Source organism: Myxocyprinus asiaticus, chromosome 10 (genome assembly GCF_019703515.2).
Source record: "Myxocyprinus asiaticus isolate MX2 ecotype Aquarium Trade chromosome 10, UBuf_Myxa_2, whole genome shotgun sequence".
Lineage (NCBI taxonomy): Eukaryota > Metazoa > Chordata > Actinopteri > Cypriniformes > Catostomidae > Myxocyprinus > Myxocyprinus asiaticus.
The window spans coordinates 28,982,176-29,003,560 of NC_059353.1; the positions used below are offsets into that span (position 1 = coordinate 28,982,176).

At 38.5% G+C, this 21,385-nt stretch overlaps 1 protein-coding gene across 1 annotated transcript in view; it reads right to left on the reverse strand.

Moving 5' to 3' along the window:
• Nucleotides 1–3,885: 3,885 nt before the first annotated feature.
• The window catches only part of ramp1 (receptor activity modifying protein 1), a 48,426-nt gene continuing 30,926 nt past the window's right edge, over nucleotides 3,886–21,385 (reverse strand). The window contains exon 3 of the mRNA XM_051708777.1: nucleotides 3,886–4,147. Coding sequence (XP_051564737.1) covers nucleotides 3,892–4,147 — 256 coding nt within the window. The 3' untranslated portion in view covers nucleotides 3,886–3,891. The remainder of the gene's footprint in view (nucleotides 4,148–21,385) is intronic.

Sequence of the window (21,385 nt, forward strand, 5' to 3'; positions counted from 1 at the left end):
ATCTGTGACACTACCTCATATCTCCCCAGTGGAACATTCATATTTATGGTTTATAGTAGGATTTAAGGATTTATACTATTGCCTAAGGTGACCAAAACAGAATTTGCATTAATGGTCCATGCAGCAACATCACTCTACTTTATTTAAAAGAAAGGCAAGAAGCCAAAAAATTATTATATATACAGTATATATATATATATATATATATATATATATATATATATATATATATATACATACATCACACACACACACACAGTTGAAGTCAGAAGTTTACATACACCTTAGCCAAATACATTTAAATTCCTGACATTTAATCGTAGAAAACCTTCCCTGTCTTTGGTCAGTTAGAATCACTACATTATTTTAAGAATGTGAAATGTCAGAATAATAGTAGAGAGAATCATTTATTTTAGCTTTTATGTAACTGTATATATATATATATATACACACACACACTCACGAGCACTTTATTAGGAACACCTGTACACCTACTTATTCATTGTATTATCTAATCAGCCAATCATGTGGCAGCAGTGCAATGCATAAAATCATGCAGATACAGGTCAGGAGCTTCAGTTAATGTTCACATCAACCATTAGAATGGGGAAAAAATGTGATCTCTGGTGCTAGAATGGCTGGTTTTGAGTATTGCTGTAACTGCTGATCACCTGGGATTTTCATGCACAACAAGTTTAATCAGAATGGTGCCAAAAACAAAAAAACATCCAGAGAGCGGCAGTTCTGTGGATGGAAATGCCTTGTTGATATGAGAGGTCAATGGAGAATGGCCAGACTGGATCGAGCTGACAGAAAGGCTCCGTTAACTCAGATAACCACTCTGTACAATTGTAGTGAGCAGAATAGCATCTCAGAATGCACAACATGTGGTACCTTGAGGCAGATGGAACAACAGCAGAACACCATGTCGGGCATTTTATTAGGACCATAGTGCTCCTAATAAATTGCTCAGTGAGTGTATGTCAGCTCACTGGTGATGCAGGACGTTATTTACAGGATTTTTAAAATCTCTGTGCTGTCTCTACCTCTCTTCCCACACTAAATGTATTTTCCATGCTTGATGTAAACACTCCCACATACACACTAAGCTCTACTTTAACAACCTGTCTAGACAACATCTGTCCTATCTCCTCTAGGCCAGCACGTACTACACCACCCAGCCCATGGCTGTCTGACGTCCTTCGTGAACATTGGACTGACCTCAGGGCAGCTGAGAGGAGATGGCGGAAATCTAAAGATCCAGCAGATCTAGGTAAATATCAGTCTCTGCTTGCAACTTTTTCAGATAATGTTAAATCTGCAAAAACCTCCTATTACCAGAACAAGATCAACAGCACCACAGACACTCACAGCATGTTTAGAACATTCAACACACTTCTCTGCCCTCCCCCTCCACCACCTGACACATCACTGACAGCAGATGTCTTCGCCACATTTTTTACTAATAAGGTTACAACCATCAGCAATACATTCTCAGCACCACACCCTGTCAAACACCTGTCCCCTATATGCAACTCTTCTGTCTCTATGTTCTCTCCTCTGACTGACACTGAGGTCTCTAAACTCCTCCTCTCCAACCACCCCACCACCTGTTCCCTTGACCCCATTCCTTCTCACCTTCTCCAGCCCATCTCTCCGTCCATCCTACCTGCACTCACACACATAATTTACACATCTCTACTTACAGGCACTTTTCCCACTACATTTAAGCATCCTCGAGTAACCCTGCTGCTGAAGAAACCCGCACTTAACCCCACACAAATAGAACACTACAGACCAGTCTCTCTCATCCCATTCATGGCAAAAACACTTGAAAGTGCAGTTTTAAATCAAATCTCTGCCTATCTCTCACAGAACAAGCTGCTGGATGACAATCAGTCAGGTTTCAAAAGTGGACACTCCACCGAGACTGCCCTGCTGTCTGTCACTGAGTTGCTGAGACAGGCGAAAGCTGAATCGAGATCATCCATCCTGATTCTGCTGGTCCTTTCTGCAGCCTTTGACAGTCAACCATCAGATCTTACTCTCTACCCTCTCCTCGCTGGGCATCACAGGAACTGTGCTTGACTGGTTTAATTCCTATCTCTCAGGTAGGGCCTTCATGGTAGCCTGGAGAGGTGAGGTATCCAAGCCACATCAGCTACTTACTGGGGTACCACAAGGATCAGTGCTTGGGCCACTTCTCTTCTCTATATGCACAACATCACTGGGACCCATCATTCAGGCACATGGTTTCTCTTACCACTGCTACACTGATGACATGCAACTCTACTTGTCTTTCCAGCTCAACGACACCACAGTGACTGATCGAATTTCAGCCTGCCTGGCAGACATCTCGGCCTGGATGAAGGAACACCACCTGCAACTCAACCCAGCCAAGACTGAACTCCTTGTCTTTCCAGCCAACCCTGCTGTTGAACACAACATCACTGTGCAGCTGGGTGCAACTACAGTAACGCCTTCCAAAACGGTCAGAAATCTAGGGGTAACCATCGACAACAGACTAAATTTCTCAGACCACATCTCAAAGACCGCAAGATCATGTAGATTTACACTCTACAATGTCAGTAAGATAAGACCCTTCCTCTCTGAACATGCCACACAACTGCTTGTCCAGTCACTTGTCATAACTAGACTGGACTACTGTAACACTCTCATTGCAGGCCTCCCTGCATGTGCAATTAGACCCCTGCAAATGATCCAGAATGCAGCAGCAGGTCTGGTCTTTAATGAACCAAAGACAGCGCATGTTACACCACTCCTTGTCTCTCTCCACTGGCTGCCAGTTGATGCATGTATCAAATTCAAGGCTCTGATGCTGGCATACAGAACAGTCACTGGGTCTGCTCCAGCATACCTAAAATAATTTATGCAGAGCTACGCGCCCTCTAGAAGCCTGCGGTTGGCTAAGGAACGTCGCCTTGTTGTACCAACACAAAGAGGCACCAAAACACTTTCCCGGACTTTCAGCTTCATCATACCACAATGGTGGAAAGACCTTACCAACTTCATCCATGAAGCTGACTCACTCTCTGTCTTCAAAAAACGACTAAAAACACATCTTTTCCATGAGCACTTAACCAGTCATTAATAATCTTTTTTTTTTTTTTTTAATTCTTGTTGCAATTTAATCTATTTTGAATACTATGATGATGCTAGTGAAACTTTGTAGTATGGCACTTTTCATACCACTGTCTCCTTAAGATGATTCGCTTTTGTTTTGCTCTTTTGTAAGACACTTTAGATAAAAGCGTCTGCCAAATGAATAAATGTATATGTAAATGTAAAAACAAATTGTTTCCAGTAGTGTATATCTGTTCAAACAACATATTAATACAATTTCATTTCATTAGGCCTACAATTTTAAAACAAATGTACATTTTTGGGATCATCAGTCTTGGAAATGTCACTGGTATTTACATTTTATTGTTATTTTTTCATCAGGATAATAATATTATTCATGACTGCCACTGTCAGCATTTGGCACAAAGAACAATAAAAGTTTTCATAAGTGCGAAATGTATTGAGGTTGATGGGTGAAAAAAGAGTCCAGTGTTCACAAGATGTAGTGATCCAGATGTAGATCCATTTGATATACCGATGATATGCTGGCATTACAAAGTTTTTAGTCAAAAACTAAAAGAAATTATGTCCAAAATTTTTGTCTCTACAAATGACTTGTACGTTACCATTTCTTGTATGTTTCCTGTTACCGATAACACAGTGAAAATGTTCTGTATTGGAAAGTGTGTTGATTGTTCCATATCCAACCACCTGATGAAAAACTCTTGAGAAAGAAAAGTATTTTCTAATGTTCATAGTCTGTCACCTTGTCTTGTTCTGGACTTGTACCTGGTTAACTACCATAGCCTACACAATTCCCTCGCTGCGTTTACTCCTCCACACCACTAGAGCAGTCATGAATAGTGTCACCAGAATGGGCACCACGATAAAAGGCCCCAGGATCCGATTTGGCGGGTCGTGAAGCAGCCGTCCTGATAATGAGCAGTCGTGGAAGTAGTGCCTGTGCACCCGGATGAAGAATTCGTCCACCAGTCGGTTGGGCCAGAAACAGTTCATCTTCAGAGCAACCAGAAATGTGCAGTTGGTCAGTTCTCCATAGGACCTTTAGGAGAGCAAATAGACAAAATTTGAAAAAAAAGTGTCACGGTGAAATACAAAGCATTTTGGGTCATTATGAAGAGAATCTGTTTTGCTATTCTGTTTGGTTTAATATAAGTAAAGTTGTAATTCAGTGTTTAAACCAGTTATGTTCGGGCCATTTTTGACCCATTTAAGAGTTAAAAACAGTGAAAAACTCATCTTATTCTTAAGTTTGGTCAAAATGCCTTTGGGTTATCCTCAACATTAAATAAGATAATTAACATTATTGTTACTTTTACTTTCTCAAAATCAGCAAATATTTTCCTGCAAAACAGAGTTGCAAAAAAATATGTAGGCGACCATTTTAGAAATTATATTACAAGGTCTTCTACTTATAGAAGTACTGGAACTTTCACAAGGAGGCAGTAGACATCTTGTACATTGCATACAACAGGGCTTCAGCAAAGTACAGTATTTATCATGTTCATGATATAAAGGCTTTAGAAAATGGTGTATTGAATATAATATGCACAGCTTTATAGGGTTAACGTTGGCAAATATTATACACACACCTACACATACTACCAAAACACACACCACACAGTTATTTCATAGTTGTTCAACTGCACAATGTTGATTTGGCAATGCTGATAATGTATTTGTTGTCTAATAATATGTTCTTTTTTTAAACATTCCTATGGTTGTAATGTTGCAGAAAATAAACCATGATTATGTTTTTTTTTTTCCAGAATAATTACATTTAATGTAATATAAGTATCAGCTTATTTTAAGTACTGTAAATCCTTACAGTTAAGCTAAAAATTTTCTGTATACAGTATCTTCTGTACACGAGTAGTACCATAACTGACATATAGGTGGTGATCTTTTCATTTAAAATGCTACTACAGGTGCGTCTCAAATTAGAATGTCGTGGAAAAGTTCATTTATTTCAGTAATTCAACTCAAATTGTGAAACTCGTGTATTAAATAAATTCAATGCACACAGACTGAAGTAGTTTAAGTCTTTGGTTCTTTTAATTGTGATGATTTTGGCTCACATTTAACAAAAACCCACCAATTCACTCTCTCAAAAAATTAGAATACATCATAAGACCAATAAAAAACAAACATTTTTAGTGAATTGTTGGCCTTCTGGAAAGTATGTTCATTTACTGTATATGTACTCAATACTTAGTAGGGGCTCCTTTTGCTTGAATTACTGCCTCAATTCGGCGTGGCATGGAGGTGATCAGTTTGTGGCACTGCTGAGGTGGTATGGAAGCCCAGGTTTCTTTGGCAGTGGCCTTCAGCTCATCTGCATTTTTTGGTCTCTTGTTTCTCATTTTCCTCTTGACAATATCCCATAGATTCTCTATGGGGTTCAGGTCTGGTAAGTTTGCTGGCCAGTCAAGCACACCAACACCATGGTCATTTAACCAACTTTTGGTGCTTTTGGCAGTGTGGGCAGGTGCCAAATCCTGCTGGAAAATGAAATCAGCATCTTTAAAAAGCTGGTCAGCAGAAGGAAGCCTGAAGTGCTCCAAAATTTCTTGGTAAATGGGTGCAGTGACTTTGGTTTTCAAAAAACACAATGGACCAACACCAGCAGATGACATTGCACCCCAAATCATCACAGACTGTGGAAACAACACTGGACTTCAAGCAACTTGGGCTATGAGCTTCTCCACCCTGCTCCAGACTCTAGGACCTTGGTTTCCAAATGAAATACAAAACTTGCTCTCATCTGAAAAGAGGACTTTGGACCACTGGGCAACAGTCCAGTTCTTCTACTCCTTAGCCCAGGTAAGATGCCTCTGACGTTGTCTGTGGTTCAGGAGTGGCTTAATAAGAGGAATACGACAACTGTAGCCAAATTCCTTGACATGTCTGTGTGTGGTGGGTCTTGATGCCTTGACCCCAGCCTCAGTCCATTCCTTGTGAAGTTCACCCAAATTCTTGAATCGATTTTGCTTGACAATCATAAGGCTGCGGTTCTCTTGGTTGGTTGTGCATCTTTTTCTTCCACACTTTTTCCTTCCACTCAACTTTCTGTTAACATGCTTGGATACAGCACTCTGTGAACAGCCAGCTTCTTTGGCAATGAATGTTTGTGGCTTACCCTCCTTGTGAAGGGTGTCAGTGATTGTCTTCTGGACAACTGTCAGATCAGCAGTCTTCCCCCATGATTGTGTAGCCTAGTGAACCAACCTGAGAGACCATTTTGAAGGCTCAGGAAACCTTTGCAGGTGTTTTGAGTTGATTAGCTGATTGGCATGTCACCATATTCTAATTTTTTGAGATAGTGAATTGGTGGGTTTTTGTTAAATGTGAGCCAAAATCATCACAATTAAAAGAACCAAAGACTTAAACTACTTCAGTCTGTGTGCATTGAATTTATTTAATACACGAGTTTCACAATTTGAGTTGAATTACTGAAATAAATGAACTTTTCCACGACATTCTAATTTATTGAGATGCACCTGTATATAAGCCTGTGTTCAGTATAAAGACATGTAGGTTAGCCCATGCCAATTTTAAAGACTGAGACTGATAGTGCTTTTTACATGACGTCATGACTGTCAAGTCAGAGCTTTCATAGAATTCTAAGTTTACAACTTGTAATTACAAGTTCAATGAAGATTTTTCCCAAAACGGAATCTGACAATTACGGTTATTCTGACGTGAACACACAATAAGGCCATGTCTAATAAACTAATCTGTTTACACTTCTCATTCACACTAGAACAGTGTTTTCCTCCACCAACAACAGTGACTTTCAGACCCACGCAAACTTTGAAAAAAGGTGTTTTAAAAATGGATTTGTGTGGACATGGCCTAATAGAACTAAGAAAAGACCAACAAAAATGAACAATGTTGTGGACTCTATGCTGATAATACATTTCACATGTGCAAACTTATGATCTCAGAAAGTGAGTTCACTGTTGCTGTTCCTAATCTTCCATAAAATGCACGTCTGCATATTTGTGTGAGAGAGATGGGGTGCGTGATGGCAATCATGTGCATTCATGTGTGACCGACAGACACTCTATTTAGCTTGAATGATTCTCTCAGTGACCCTTAATAGAGTGAAATCACCCAAATGATGATGATGATGAAGCTCCCCTTCCATTGAAGGAGCTCAAAGAGAGACTGTTGTACAGATGAGCTCTTAATAGGCCCCTGTGTGAGTGTACGACCCCGAACCCTCTCCTCTGAACTGTCTATTTATAAGCCCAGTCAGCCTGGGTTAGCTGGGTCATGTGGGATGTCTGGCATAACCAGTGTGGACTTTTAATCAAGAGCTCTCTTCCGGGCCTGTTTTAGGTGCTTGAGCAGGCTGCAACCCAACCCCCCCCCCCCCCCCACATTACATCCCAAGGGATAAAGATGGCTCTCAGAATGGCAGCTCAAACACTCGGGCAGTGCAACAAGCACGTCTCGTCTTCCAAGAGAGACATGCGACACAAATGGGTGTCTAGGTCACTCTGTGTGCACAGCTGGGGTGGAGAGGGTAAGCGTGCCTGTTTAAAGAGCCAAGAGTGACTGGAACGGCAAATTCAAGAGAGGGTTTTAAAGGATTGAATTACAGTGGTGTGCTCATGAGAACGGTTTCTGGGTTAATGAACATCAAATGGGAATAGAAATTTCAGCACTGTGCTGTGCTGCACTTTTACTTCAATTGCATTGCATTATTGCATCATTCCAGTTTGTCATTTTATTTATACTTTTTAATGGTTATTTATTCATTGTTTTGTGTAAAGGAATATTTCACCCAAAAATGAACATTCTGTCATTATTTACTTACCCAGATATCATATTAAACCCACATAACTTTTTTTTTTTTTTTTTTTTTTTAACGTAACCCAAAATAATATATTTTAAAGAATGTTGCGATGGCTGATTTCCATACAATAGCATTGGTTAAAGCCTCACTTTAAAGCTTAAAAAAGCAACCTAAATTTTATTAAAAGTAGTCCATGCGACTCATGCATAATATTCTTCTGAAGCCATTTGATCACTTTGTATGATAAACAGACTCTTAAATTACTATCAGATCAAATCACTGATAATCTCTTGTCAACAGCGCACAAATCCAATATGGTGGCACACCAAAAACAGTGCGTTATGTGACCTGATATCATAACACAAGAACCAATGACAATTTGAACTTAACCCAACAACTTTAATTTCGGTCTTTTCATCATACAAAGTGATTATATGCCTTCAAAAGACTTGGAATATTACCCATGAGTCGCATGGACTACTTTTATGACACTTTTGAGTGATATTTTAAACTTTTAAAAACCAGAGAACTTGAGTAACAATCAACTGCAATATTACGGTAATCAGTCACTGCAACAAATATATATTCTAAAATATATATATTTTTGTGTGTTCCAAAGAGGAAAGAAAGTCATTTTGGTTTGGAATGACAGAGTAAATTATGAAAATATTTTTATTTTTGGATGAACTATCCCTTTATCCAAAATAATTTTAAACTTGACTTTTATATGTAAATGTATTTTTCCTATAAATATATATTGTATTTGTAATGTTCTATATAAATAAACTTGTCTTGCCTTGAATTAAAATGAATTACAAAAACAGGCATGTGAAAGACATTCACCAATGGTGGGAGTGAGTTAGTTTTACTGGAATTAAAGTTCTGCTTCCTCTGAACCCTGCCTGTTAATGGACTGACCTTGAGTTCACACCCCTGACTGTCTCTCTCTATCTGTGTATTTATAGCATGCAATGTGTTCATGTTAAAGACTAAAATATACTAAATACCTTTCCACTGTATCTGAACAAGGAACAATTCAATAATATTTTAATGATTACAGGCAGCACTGTACTGATATCCCTCACACATTCTATTTTAGTGGTGCTTGCTTAGGCAAGCATCACTATTATTACAGCTCATACTTGGGATTAGTGATTTGAACTACGTAACTAATCCTAACTCTTAAGTATTGAACTTTGGCATGCAACTTGATCTGCACACTTTATGTACGTATATGACACCTCAAATCATGCAGCTTGTCGAAGAGAGGTGTGTTATTACCTAATAGTGTGCAAGCGATCAGACTTACAATTTTTGCCTGGTTGATTATAAAACAAACAAAAAATCCCATAGATTTACATTGAATGAAGAACCAGAGACAGATGGATCAGAATATCATAGAGACTTAAATGTGCTATCTGTTTTTGTTTTTTATAAACATTACTCTTATGAAATGTAAGATTAGAGTTTTAAAATCTCCCACTGGCTTACATTTGTATAATGTTTGCCATTCAAAAAACGGTGATGTCATTGTAATTATTAGCATAATAAATTGTGATTGCTGTTCTTTCTTGCATTTACTTAACTATAGACAGTTACCTTTCCACCTCAAAGGCGACACAGACCAATTCTGATCTTGTGGGCCGATTCTGAGTGCTCTATAGTGGAGAATGCAGCAGACCACCGTTATCTGACACACTCTGCCGTGAATGAACAGAATTACTCACTACTGCGATTCAGACGCCTGAATCATCTCTTTAATCTTTACAACACATCTGGATATATGCCACGTTATAACACTTTCTCCATAATTTTAATAAATAACTGTTGATATGATTGACAGAATATGAACATCTCTTTCAAATAAAATTCATTTTACAGCCTGCTTTCATCAGGCGATAACAGCACGATGTAAATTGCGCCGGGAAATTTTTGTGAATGAAGCGCAATCTACTGTATAATAAGCCTAATTTTCTTAGAAAGGAGGCGTGTTTGCATGGAAATGAATGCCAGTGACTTGATTAAGACGCAGCACAATTTCAGTGCTGATTGCGCCTGCTTACACTAGATTGAGGGTGGTTAGTGAATATGACGTAGCTTTTTGCGCTGAAATACCACACACAAAAGTGGTGCAACTTTTTTGTGAATTCACCCGAGTGTCATGATAATGGATACGTTTAAGATGGCTCTAATGCAGTATTTATGCATAACCAAAGCTTAAAACCTAAGCTAATCATTAAACAGAGGCTTAGCATGAACAGAACTTGTTTGTACCCCTGAGATCAACATGTTTATATTATATTAATTGAAATTGTATTTATTAACTTATATTTTATAAGTTGTGTTCATTGTTGACTTATTGAAATGACACTTTTATTGAGGTTTTTTTTTTTTTTTAAAGCACAACATACACAAATGTATAAGAAAATGTGGCATATTGTTGCAGTTTCAATAGTTCACAGTGGGCAAAGGACAACTGGCCTTGTTTGAAACCATTCAACAGCACATTTGAACAGGGCAAAACATGGATCCATGTACTAACTTTACAAATGGCAAAGTCCCATGGTGATATTTCATAAGGGTACTTAAGAGGTCACCAGCGTGAATGGAGGAGAATGAGTCGTCTAATGATATCATATCTCCTCTAGGTGGATTCTGGCCTATGTTATATAAACCTATGTGCATAAGGTTATGCCATGCATTCTACATTAGACATCTACAATGATGTTTTGCAATTCTCTGAATGAGTTGTCACATTGCATGAAGGTAACATTTAAAATGTTTCCTTGTGTTCTCTTTGATCCATAATTGTTTCAAACACTACGTCATAATAACCCTATGATAAATACAATGATACTGTTTGAATAGCATTTAAGTTGCAAGACCATCTGCCTAATTCAACAGCAGCAAATAGGCCTACACATCAAAACAGTGTAAGCCGTGTACAAACTGAAAAATTGGTTGGAATCTTTCAGTTTCTGCTTTGCTGAAGAGATAAACAAGCATTTCAACAATGTTTCTCTGTTAATATTTAGCTTCTTCATTTAACCATATAGAGTTTTGGGGAAGTGCTGTCAGATGTATCATCATCACCAGCAAGAAAAGATACAACTGTGACAATATTCAGAATGAGTGGAGCCCTGGGAGCTGCATTATTGCCCTGCCAAGACCTGTTATAATGCAATTAACAAGTGAATCCAAATAAGACAACACTGTTGAAGACTAGTGATGCTCAACTTTTCATTTTGCATATGGGAGAAGATTGTTTCTAGAGAAGAATTTGTTCTGGCTAAGATCCTCTGGCTGCTTTTAACTTTTTCAGTGTTAAAATACTTTCTCCTATCCCAGCTTAATATGCAGAGACATCTATTAGTAAGCCATTCATAAGTTAATTTTCTCTAAAACTGTAAACACTGTGGGACTATAAAAATTACTCTGTTGGAATGAGTTGGGGGCGGGACTATCTATTTGTTTGACCAACAGCAGATGAGGTGCGTATTCAGAAAGTTTATTTTTGCAATTCCGTTCTGTGGTGCTAGTGTCGCAGAAATGACATACTTCAGCTTTAGGATGTGTCTCTTATCAAGGTTTTTGTTACGGATTTTGTGGCAGTCATTCCAAACCACTTTCTTCCATGGAACACAAAAGATTTACAATCTTTACAATTGTAAATGTTTCTCACACCAATCTTTAGAAGACTTGAAATATAGCCCACAATTCATATGGACTACTTTTGTTCTTTTATGGTGCTACCTTTGTCAGCCCACGTCCCCATTCACTTTCATTGTATAGCAATACTCTGCCTCTTTCTCTTTTTATTTTCCACAGAAGAAAGAGTGTCTTACAGGTTTAAAATGACATAAGGGTGAGTAAATGATGACAGAAATTTCCTTTCTGGGTGACTCTTTAGTCTTTCTTATTGTAAAATGCTTGGATTAAATTGACTGTGCTGTGAAATCCAGTTCACCTAAAAATATAAACATTTTAAACCGACAACTCCAAGCAGAAAATATCTTGTTTTACACTGGAAGAAATACATTCTGGGAGAAACAGAGTTGTTAAGCCTCTCAGTCTAAACTGGAAGAATCAAGGGACTGTTGCATCTCTCTGATTGCCATGTGGTGGGAAGTCTCCAGCTTTTAGTCTTGTTAGACAGCAGATTGAATTTCAAAATGGTTTAACACCACTAAATATAACTTGTGGGAGAGGACAGAGACAGCCAGGAACAAACATCAACACAGAGAGACCATGACTACGGCACCCTGTCACTGCTCCTGCTGTGCAACTTGTGTGGCATGCGATGGTTTCTCTTTAAGACTACTTCTGATTTCATATTAAAGAAAAAGGTTGGATAGTCAAGGCAGCAGATAGTATTTCTAGAACAACAGAAGTTGACCTAAAGTGCTGTACAACTCTAGCAAAACTAAAAAGCTAAATAAAACAATTTAATTAAAATAAACTGACTTTCTATAGCTTGGTATTATTTAAAATGTCACAATTTAGTCCCGCTGTCCACATATGTGAACATACATTTGTAGGAAACTATTTTGTCTCTTTTTGCATGTTTCCTAGGGGGTACTATTTACAAATCAAAAAGGGGAATGTAAAATGCACACAGCAGTCATGCTCAGGTCTCAGTTGGATAAGTTAGCCAAGGCTTTGCAAGGCTTTTGAAAATTATGTTTTTTTGTACCATAATTTACGTAGTTTTTCGTTATTATTTTCCATCCGCTCTGTGCCTTACAATTAAACAGGCAAAAAATGTGTCGCTGTGCCTTTAAAATGTTTATGTAAACGCCCTCTTTGAATGTAAAATGAGTAGCAGGTCTTTAAGCTTACACACAGTTAAGAATTTCTAGAACTACAGAAGTTGACCTAACTTGCTGTACAACTCTAGCAAAACTAAGAAGCAAAAATAAATGTAAAAATTAAAACCAATAGGTTGAGGGTTTGTCGAGTCCAATATAATTGGAGCCATATCACATTGGTGATAGTTCATGGATCAACCTTTGCTGACTTTGTACCTACAATCATTCAGTTACCAGCTGAGATCTTAAACTGCTAGGCTACACCACCCCACACATTTTGATTTATTGATTTGAGGCTTATTCTTAAAGTCTTCTTCCTCAACAGATAACCAATCGTGTCTATTCCAGGTCATAATGCTCAAATTACAATGCCACTTTCTCATCATTAAAAGAAACTGCATGAGTGGACAGATTTTGAATATCATTGTTTCGTTTTTTTTGGATCTCTAAAGAAGCAGTGCATTCAGTTGAGGAGTTGTTTTGTCATAGAGGAAACATAAGTGATTCAGATGATGATGCAATCATGGTACTCTAGAAAAGACTGTACAAAAATTGAGAATGTGTCTGTCTGTCTTTCATCTGTAGTTACATTGCAGCATTTAAACCAACAATTTATCTCTCTCCCCGGGATGCTGAAGGGGCTGTGAATTGCTGAAACATACTGTAAATGTCACTCTCTTTCTCTCTCTCTCAAAGTCATTAAGTGTCATCAGAAAATAAACGCCCGACAATGGGGTTAAATGCTTTCAAGTGCGGTCACGTTCCACAGAGCTACTGGAAACAATTCCACAAGTCTCTGGACTATGATGCGAGAGGCGTGCATTCTTTTGGAAACACATGCACCTTGGGATTAGAACCTGAAGCTTGGGACTGAGGACCAGTATTAAAGGAATGCTCCAGCTTCAAAACAACTAAAGCTCTATCAACAGCATCTGTGGCTTGCTGTCGATTACCACATAATAACTTTGGCACGTCCCTCAGTTTATAGAAGCAAAACAAACAAACGTGTTAAAGTAACACATTTACAATGAAAGTCTATGGGGCAAGGCATTTTGGAAGATTTAAACAAGAAATGTGCAGCTCATTAATTCTTTCAAAATTCTGAATTCTAGATCATCTTATGTACAGTATGTGTTACATACAAATGTAATTCCTGGTCACTCATCATGTGAATGTTACACGATTTACCGTCTTTATTAGACTGATTGCATACAGTTGTATTCAATCAACTGTATACAGTATAACTTTGCAGAGACAACGAAAGTAAGCTATTTGATCACACTAGCCTCATATCAACACGTATAATGTTTAAGTTGTGTGGATACACCCAGTGCAGTGCATTGCCCCATTGACTTCAACTGAAAGTGCATTACTGTAAACTTGATTTATAACTTGTTCTCTCATCCCACTCTGTTCATATGACACAGTAGCCTTTAATCTTCCAATCACATGGCTGTAAATGCTCTTTTTATTACTGTGGAACCCCAGCATTTCAACAAGAATCATTTAGGCTTTAATCGCTACTGTGAAACTTCAGAGCACTTACAATAAAATGAGAAACTGATGGATTGTTTGTCCATAACTGTTCATTTCAAGGGCCGATAATGTACAACCATTTACTTGTTTATTTCACTGTTTTTAAAAAAAGGGGTCATCCATCAACTGAGGGCGCTTGCAGTGTAGACAACACTGTTATTATAATGGAAGTGATTTAGTTAGTATCATTGCTTGTGGAACAGGTCAAACTGATATGAACTACATTGGGCATTTTCCAAACAGCATTTTTACCCCCTTAAAGTGAACTGCAGGAAGTAGACGCCACTCGAAGGGTCGTTCCAAACAAAGTAGGAAAATGATTTTTTTTCAAGAAAGGCCCTCCAAAGAGACTGTTAGCGAAGGGCACATTCTTACAGTAATGCCATGCTCCCTTCAGAGTGCCCACATCAAAAGGTCTGTCCTTCAGAGTGAGTAGGGCATAGGGATGATCGCTTCCCCTTGGAATTTGCCCATTGTCAAATAAGTTCTGGCAACTGCTTTAAGACTACACAGAAATAACAAATAATATATATAAAATCATGTGTGCAGTTCAATATTTTAGCGAATAAAGTTGTCTGTTGGCTATGTAATGGAATCCACTTTTTTCTACATGAATATATCAATAGAAGTCAGTGGATGCACAGCCTATAGAGTGCTATTGAAGCCATGCTTCAGTGGGAGTCTATGGCAGATACCTATACCATTCAAATCAATGCCGCAAAACATCGATGTTCACTGGACGAGAGGCTCTAAACATGTCATTGACTGGGCACTGGGCTTCTCTGGGAGTCTATGGAAGCTTAAATGAGCAATATGTAACATAGACATCAAGCGTTTAAAATGGGTACTGAAGTCCAAATTCAAAATATTGGAGAGAGTTGTCTCCCCTGCCCCCTCCTCCTCAGACTCCAAGCTCACACGGGTTGCCAGGTTGAGGACACGCAACAGGAATGAGCAAACTGACGATGGCAAGCGACAAGCCTTACACTGTAAGTTGATCAGCTACTTTATATGTTTGCGATGTTTTTAATGTTTGCAAATTATAAACCAGCTCATATGGATTTTTTATAACTCTGTCAATGTTAGCTAGATGTATTGCTGGGTTCCAAGGCTGCAGCTCACTTATTTCAAATCTGGCAACACGGGTTGTCGAAATACTATTGGGAAATGGGCAGTGGGTGGGATCACACAGGGCGGACATTTTAAAGTAGAATATACTGGCTGTAGCATTGTTTTCGGAGAAGCCAGTATTTCAACTTAGCATGTTTCCTAAATCTCTGATAACATATTATGATACTTTTATGCTTTAGTACAGTAAATATATTACATATTGTACCTTTAAAGGAATTCTGGGTTTAATACAAGTTAAGCTCAATCGACAGCATTTGTGGCATAATATTGATTACCACATAAATGAATTTTGACTTTCCCCTCCTTTTCTTTAAAAAAAAAGCAAAAATCTGGGTTACAGTGAGGCACTTACAATGGAAATGAATGAGACCAATCCGTAAAGGTTAAAATACTCACTGTTTCAAAAGTATAGCCACAAGACATCAACAATATGCAAGTTAATATGATTTTAGTGTGATAAAATTGCTTACCTTTTCTGTGTAAAGTTATATCCAATTTTTCAGCTTCATTACCATGATGATGTATTGTCAACAAATCCTAAAATGACTGTACAATTTGTAAGTGAATCAACTTTACAGCTATAATATTTGAGTTTTAACAGAAAAAAATACTGCAAGTGCTATTATAAAATTATAAGCTTCACATTTCTGCCTTTTAATCCTACAAAACTTCCATTGTAAGTGCATCACTGTAACGTAATTTTTATTTAATTTTTTTTTTTTTAAGAAAAGGAGGGACGGGTCAAAATAAATTGTTTTTATTTTGTATTTTTTTTTTTTTTTTTTGGTAATCAACATTATGCCACAAATGCAGATTTAGCTTAAAGGTTCAGTATGTAACAATTTTCATGTAATATTCGCCTTTTATTTGCCAATGTGTAAACGGCTTGTAACGCAACTTAAAAATGAGCCCTACCTGGACTTCCTAGATTGCCTATTAAAGCCTGTAGACTGATTTTCATGCGAAGGGAGCGGGTCGCTTTTGCCGGGAAAATCCAAAGGATTTATGCACACTCACGAGAGCCTTGCCTCAGTGCTTCTCTTCTGCTATTCAACAGCGACAACAAAATGCAATACTAGGTAACGTTATCTTAGAGATGGAATCCAGCAAACGTCCGGCTCCTAGCACAACACTGACTCCTATACGAACTCAGAGTAAGCCAGAAAAAAAAATTTATCTACTGAATCCCGTCTGGCTAAGCAGGAACATGCAGTGGCGATTTCAGGGGGTGGCCTGTGGTGGCCTGGGCCACCCCTGAAATCTCATTGGCCACCCTGCGGCCACCCCAGAACTGACTGGTAGTTCATCATGTTCATCAACACAAGAACGAAGAACGAATAGAAACACCTGTCAATCAAAGATGACATCTCAGGTCATTTGTTGATTTAGAGCCACACTGGCCCAGGGTCAGTTTTATATTACTGAACATTATAGTAGTAGTGGGACTGAAGCTGTGTGAGCTGATCTTTGATCAGTGGGGGGAGGGGCAGGCCGCAGGTGGCCAGGCAGGTGCCGCAGGTCGCCAGCAGCGGGCGCCAGGTCTGGAGTATAACGGTCGGTCAGAAGCACGAAGCTGACACGAGCTAGCGTCTACCTCCAACTTCCAATGAGTTGACGACGTCGATTTGTGGTCAAAAAGAAAGCTGTTATTTGAGAGGTATGTTCATCTAATTTATCATTTAATTTATCCCAAATTTCCATGTGAATGTGAAAACATTTTTTCATTGTTACAGTAGCTAGGTTAAAGAGTAAGCTAGACCCTACACCACATTCAGCATGTTATCTTTATATTGACATGAAATATGAAATGCCATGTTTTCTGATTTAATGACGGAGGTGTGTAAAGCGTTTTACAGATGTATATGTTCAATAGCTAAAGTTATATACATGGCTAACCTGTGTGTGAAATGGAAGGGTTTGTGCTGTGACTGTACTTTAAATCTTTACATGAGTTATTTATGAGCTCTTTATGTGTATTATTGGTCAGTCAGACCAATAAAATCTTCAAAGTTTTTATACCTTATTTGACATTTTAAATATGCAGTGGCAGGGCAAATTGCACTTAAATGCCGCAAATGATTTGACTAACTATTTTATTTGGTAATATTCAAAGTAATTGAAGCTATCAGAACATGTGGAAAATAAACCTGAGTAGACACTATAAATAGAGTTTTGTTTTTTTACTGTATTCAGAGCTCAATCTGCAATTTTGGGGTTTCCAGACAGACACCTACAGGTGCATCTCAATAAATTAGAATGTCGTGGAAAAGTTCATTTATTTCAGTAATTCAACTCAAATTGTGAAACTCGTGTATTAAATAAATTCAATGTACACAGACTGAAGTAGTTTAAGTCTTTGGTTCTTTTAATTGTGATGATTTTGGCTCACATTTAACAAAAACCCACCAATTCACCATCTCAAAAAATTAGAATACATCATAAGACCAATAAAAAAAACATTTTTAGTGAATTGTTGGCCTTCTGGAAAGTATGTTCATTTACTGTATATGTACTAAATACTTGGTAGGGGCTCCTTTTGCTTTAATTACTGCCTCAATTCGGCGTGGCAAGGAGGTGATCAGTTTGTGGCACTGCTGAGGTGGTATGGAAGCCCAGGTTTCTTTGACAGTGGCTTTCAGCTCATCTGCATTTTTTGGTCTCTTGTTTCTCATTTTCCTCTTGACAATACCCCATAGATTCTCTATGGGGTTCAGGTCTGGTGAGTTTGCTGGCCAGTCAAGCACACCAACACCATGGTCATTTAACCAACTTTTGGTGCTTTTGGCAGTGTGGGCAAGTGCCAAATCCTGCTGGAAAATGAAATCAGCATCTTTAAAAAGCTGGTCAGCAGAAGGAAGCATGACGTGCTCCAAAATTTCTTGGTAAACGGGTGCAGTGACTTTGGTGTTCAAAAAACACAATGGACCAACACCAGCAGATGACATTGCACCCCAAATCATCACAGACTGTGGAAACTTAACACTGGACTTCAAGCAACTTGGGCTATGAGCTTCTCCACCCTTCCTCCAGACTCTAGGACCTTGGTTTCCAAATGAAATACAAAACTTGCTCTCATCTGAAAAGAGGACTTTGGAACACTGGGCAACAGTCCAGTTCTTCTTCTCCTTAGCCCAGGTAAGACGCCTCTGATGTTGTCTGTGGTTCAGGAGTGGCTTAACAAGAGGAATACGACAACTGTAGTGTCTGTGTGTGGTGGCTCTTGATGCCTTGACCCCAGCCTCAGTCCATTCCTTGTGAAGTTCACCCAAATTCTTGAATCGATTTTGCTTGACAATCCTCATAAGGCTGCGGTTCTCTCGGTTGGTTGTGCATCTTTTTCTTCCACACTTTTTCCTTCCACTCAACTTTCTGTTAACATGCTTGGATACAGCACTCTGTGAACAGCCAGCTTCTTTGGCAATGAATGTTTGTGGCTTACCCTCCTTGTGAAGGGTGTCAATGATTGTCTTCTGGACAACTGTCAGATCAGCAGTCTTCCCCATGATTGTGTAGCCTAGTGAACCAAACTGAGAGACCATTTTGAAGGCTCAGGAAACCTTTGCAGGTGTTTTGAGTTGATTAGCTGATTGGCATGTCACCATATTCTAATTTTTTGAGATGGTGAATTGGTGGGTTTTAGTTAAATGTGAGCCAAAATCATCACAATTAAAAGAACCAAAGACTTAAACTACTTCAGTCTGTGTGCATTGAATTTATTTAATACACGAGTTTCACAATTTGAGTTGAATTACTGAAATAAATGAACTTTTCCACGACATTCTAATTTATTGAGATGCACCTGTATAAGCCCTCGTAGCCAATTTCACACACTGATTTGTACCCAATTTAACAATATTTCTGCTGGACAGTGCAGTTATAGCTAATAAAAGAATGAATAATTGATTGAATGATTGATTGAATTGCGCCTCAATCAGTTATCACCTGTACTTGTATCTTTTTATGATTATACACTATACCTGATGTTATATGCAGATTAATTCTCTACAATGAGAATAGCTCTTAAAATGTGTAACTGACTTTTCCTAAACAATTACTGATTTAAAAATGGATGTTATGTTAATAATAGATTCCCAGAAACTGTAATAGGTTGAAATAGAACAGGAATAGAAAACTGTCAAATGTCAAAACAACAATCTGATATTGAATACAAACAATTCAGTGAATGCTAACATGAGTTTAAGAATTCATTTATTCTACATGTGTAGATGTTGAAGCAAAGCAATGCGATATTTACACATTTTGATCATGTGCCATTCATAAAGGTTCTCCCAGTATCGCCACCCCACACTAGGTCTGTGCCCCATCTTGGCCACCCCAGTAAAAATATCCTGGATACGCCACTGGGAACGTGATCGTGGTCGAGCGAAAACTAGAGTAAACATAGGTATGGCATTTGATTCCTGGAGGGAACTTCGTTCAGTTTTGGGGATCAAAACCGACTCTGAATTGGCATTCTTCTTATTGGACAGGTAAGCTTACATAACTGCAAAGCATGTGAAATATAGTGCCATAAGGATTGATCTGTGTAATTTTAGCTAACTTGATCTTGCTTGCTAATGCTGACGAATTGCACGCTACCTTGCTTCGTAACTTTCAAATAATTTCAACGATCTTCTCTTTATAATAAAAGTCATGTATACAGCATAAATTTAAGGAAATATGCTGGTTTCTTGATCGTATATCAACATATGACATACAAAACATACAATAGTGCAACATAACACTGCAGTGCAACAGTAAACTGTCTGGTATATTTCGGTAGTATGTAGCTGTATGTGTGTATCAGTATGCTATGTTAGCTGATAAGTTTTAGTTTGGTCTCAAAGTTTGTAGTAAAATCCAAAAAAATCATAACTGTGAAATTTTAATTATGCTACCTCATCTGTCAGTATGATGCTGGTGGATGACGTTCAGTCTCTTTGTATGTTACGTCATTGTTTTGGCTCGCTCAAGTCCCTATGGAGTGTGTGCACCAGCGCGAGCACGAGCAACAGGTAGCTGGCTGCAGTTCACTTAATGGCCACAGGTGTCATTAATAACAAGGGTTTCTGAATCTTACATACTGCACCTTGTATTGAACCCGGAATATTTAATGGCCACTATTTGCATTGGATCTGCATCTGATTGCCTATTGGACATTGAGATTGCAATCAATGTATTTTTGTCTTGCCTGGAAGCCTGGCGTCTCTATATGATGATTAATCGTGCTCTCAAATGGGTGGGACTTTGCAACAAAGGGCAATATTTGAAATATATGAAACATGAGTGTTTGGCAGTTTGGAGATGCACACAGTTATTTGCAATTTAACGTAACATATTTATTTCAGCTTTCATAATTGCATATTTTGCCTGTTTTGTAACAAAAGTGGCTTAAATCCAAGTCCATTATTTTCATTTAGAAATTTCACTATTTGAATTGTAGCTTGAGCAGCTTTTGGGAACAACACGGCAAATACCAAAAACAATAGTCTGTGCTTCCCTTTTTTGAAAAGCACTGACCGCCACTGGTTCTGGTGTCAGCAAACGTCCTGGTTACTTTCGTAACCTCCGTTCCCTGATGGAGGGAACGAGACGTTGTGTCAATGTAGTGACACTAGAGGTCACTCTTGGGAGCCCCAAACACCTCTGCTTTTTTTTAAAAAGGCCAATGAGAATTGGAGAGTGGAATTTGCATGCCACTTCCCCGGACATACGGGTATAAAAGGAGCTGGTATGCAACCACTCATTCAGGTTTTGTGCTGAGGAGCCGAGACCAGGTCCCGGCCATTTCAGCGGGTAGTTCAGCATTGTGGCAAGAGGGACACAACGTCTTGTTCCCTCCATCAGAAAAGGAGGTTACGAATGTAACCAGGACGTTCCAATCTGTCACTCACTCAACGTTGTGTCGATGTAGTGACACTAGGGGTCCCTATACAAAATGCCACAACTATCTGAACTGTGTTATGTGAACTGGTGGTGTGTGACAGGCAGACTGCTGTGT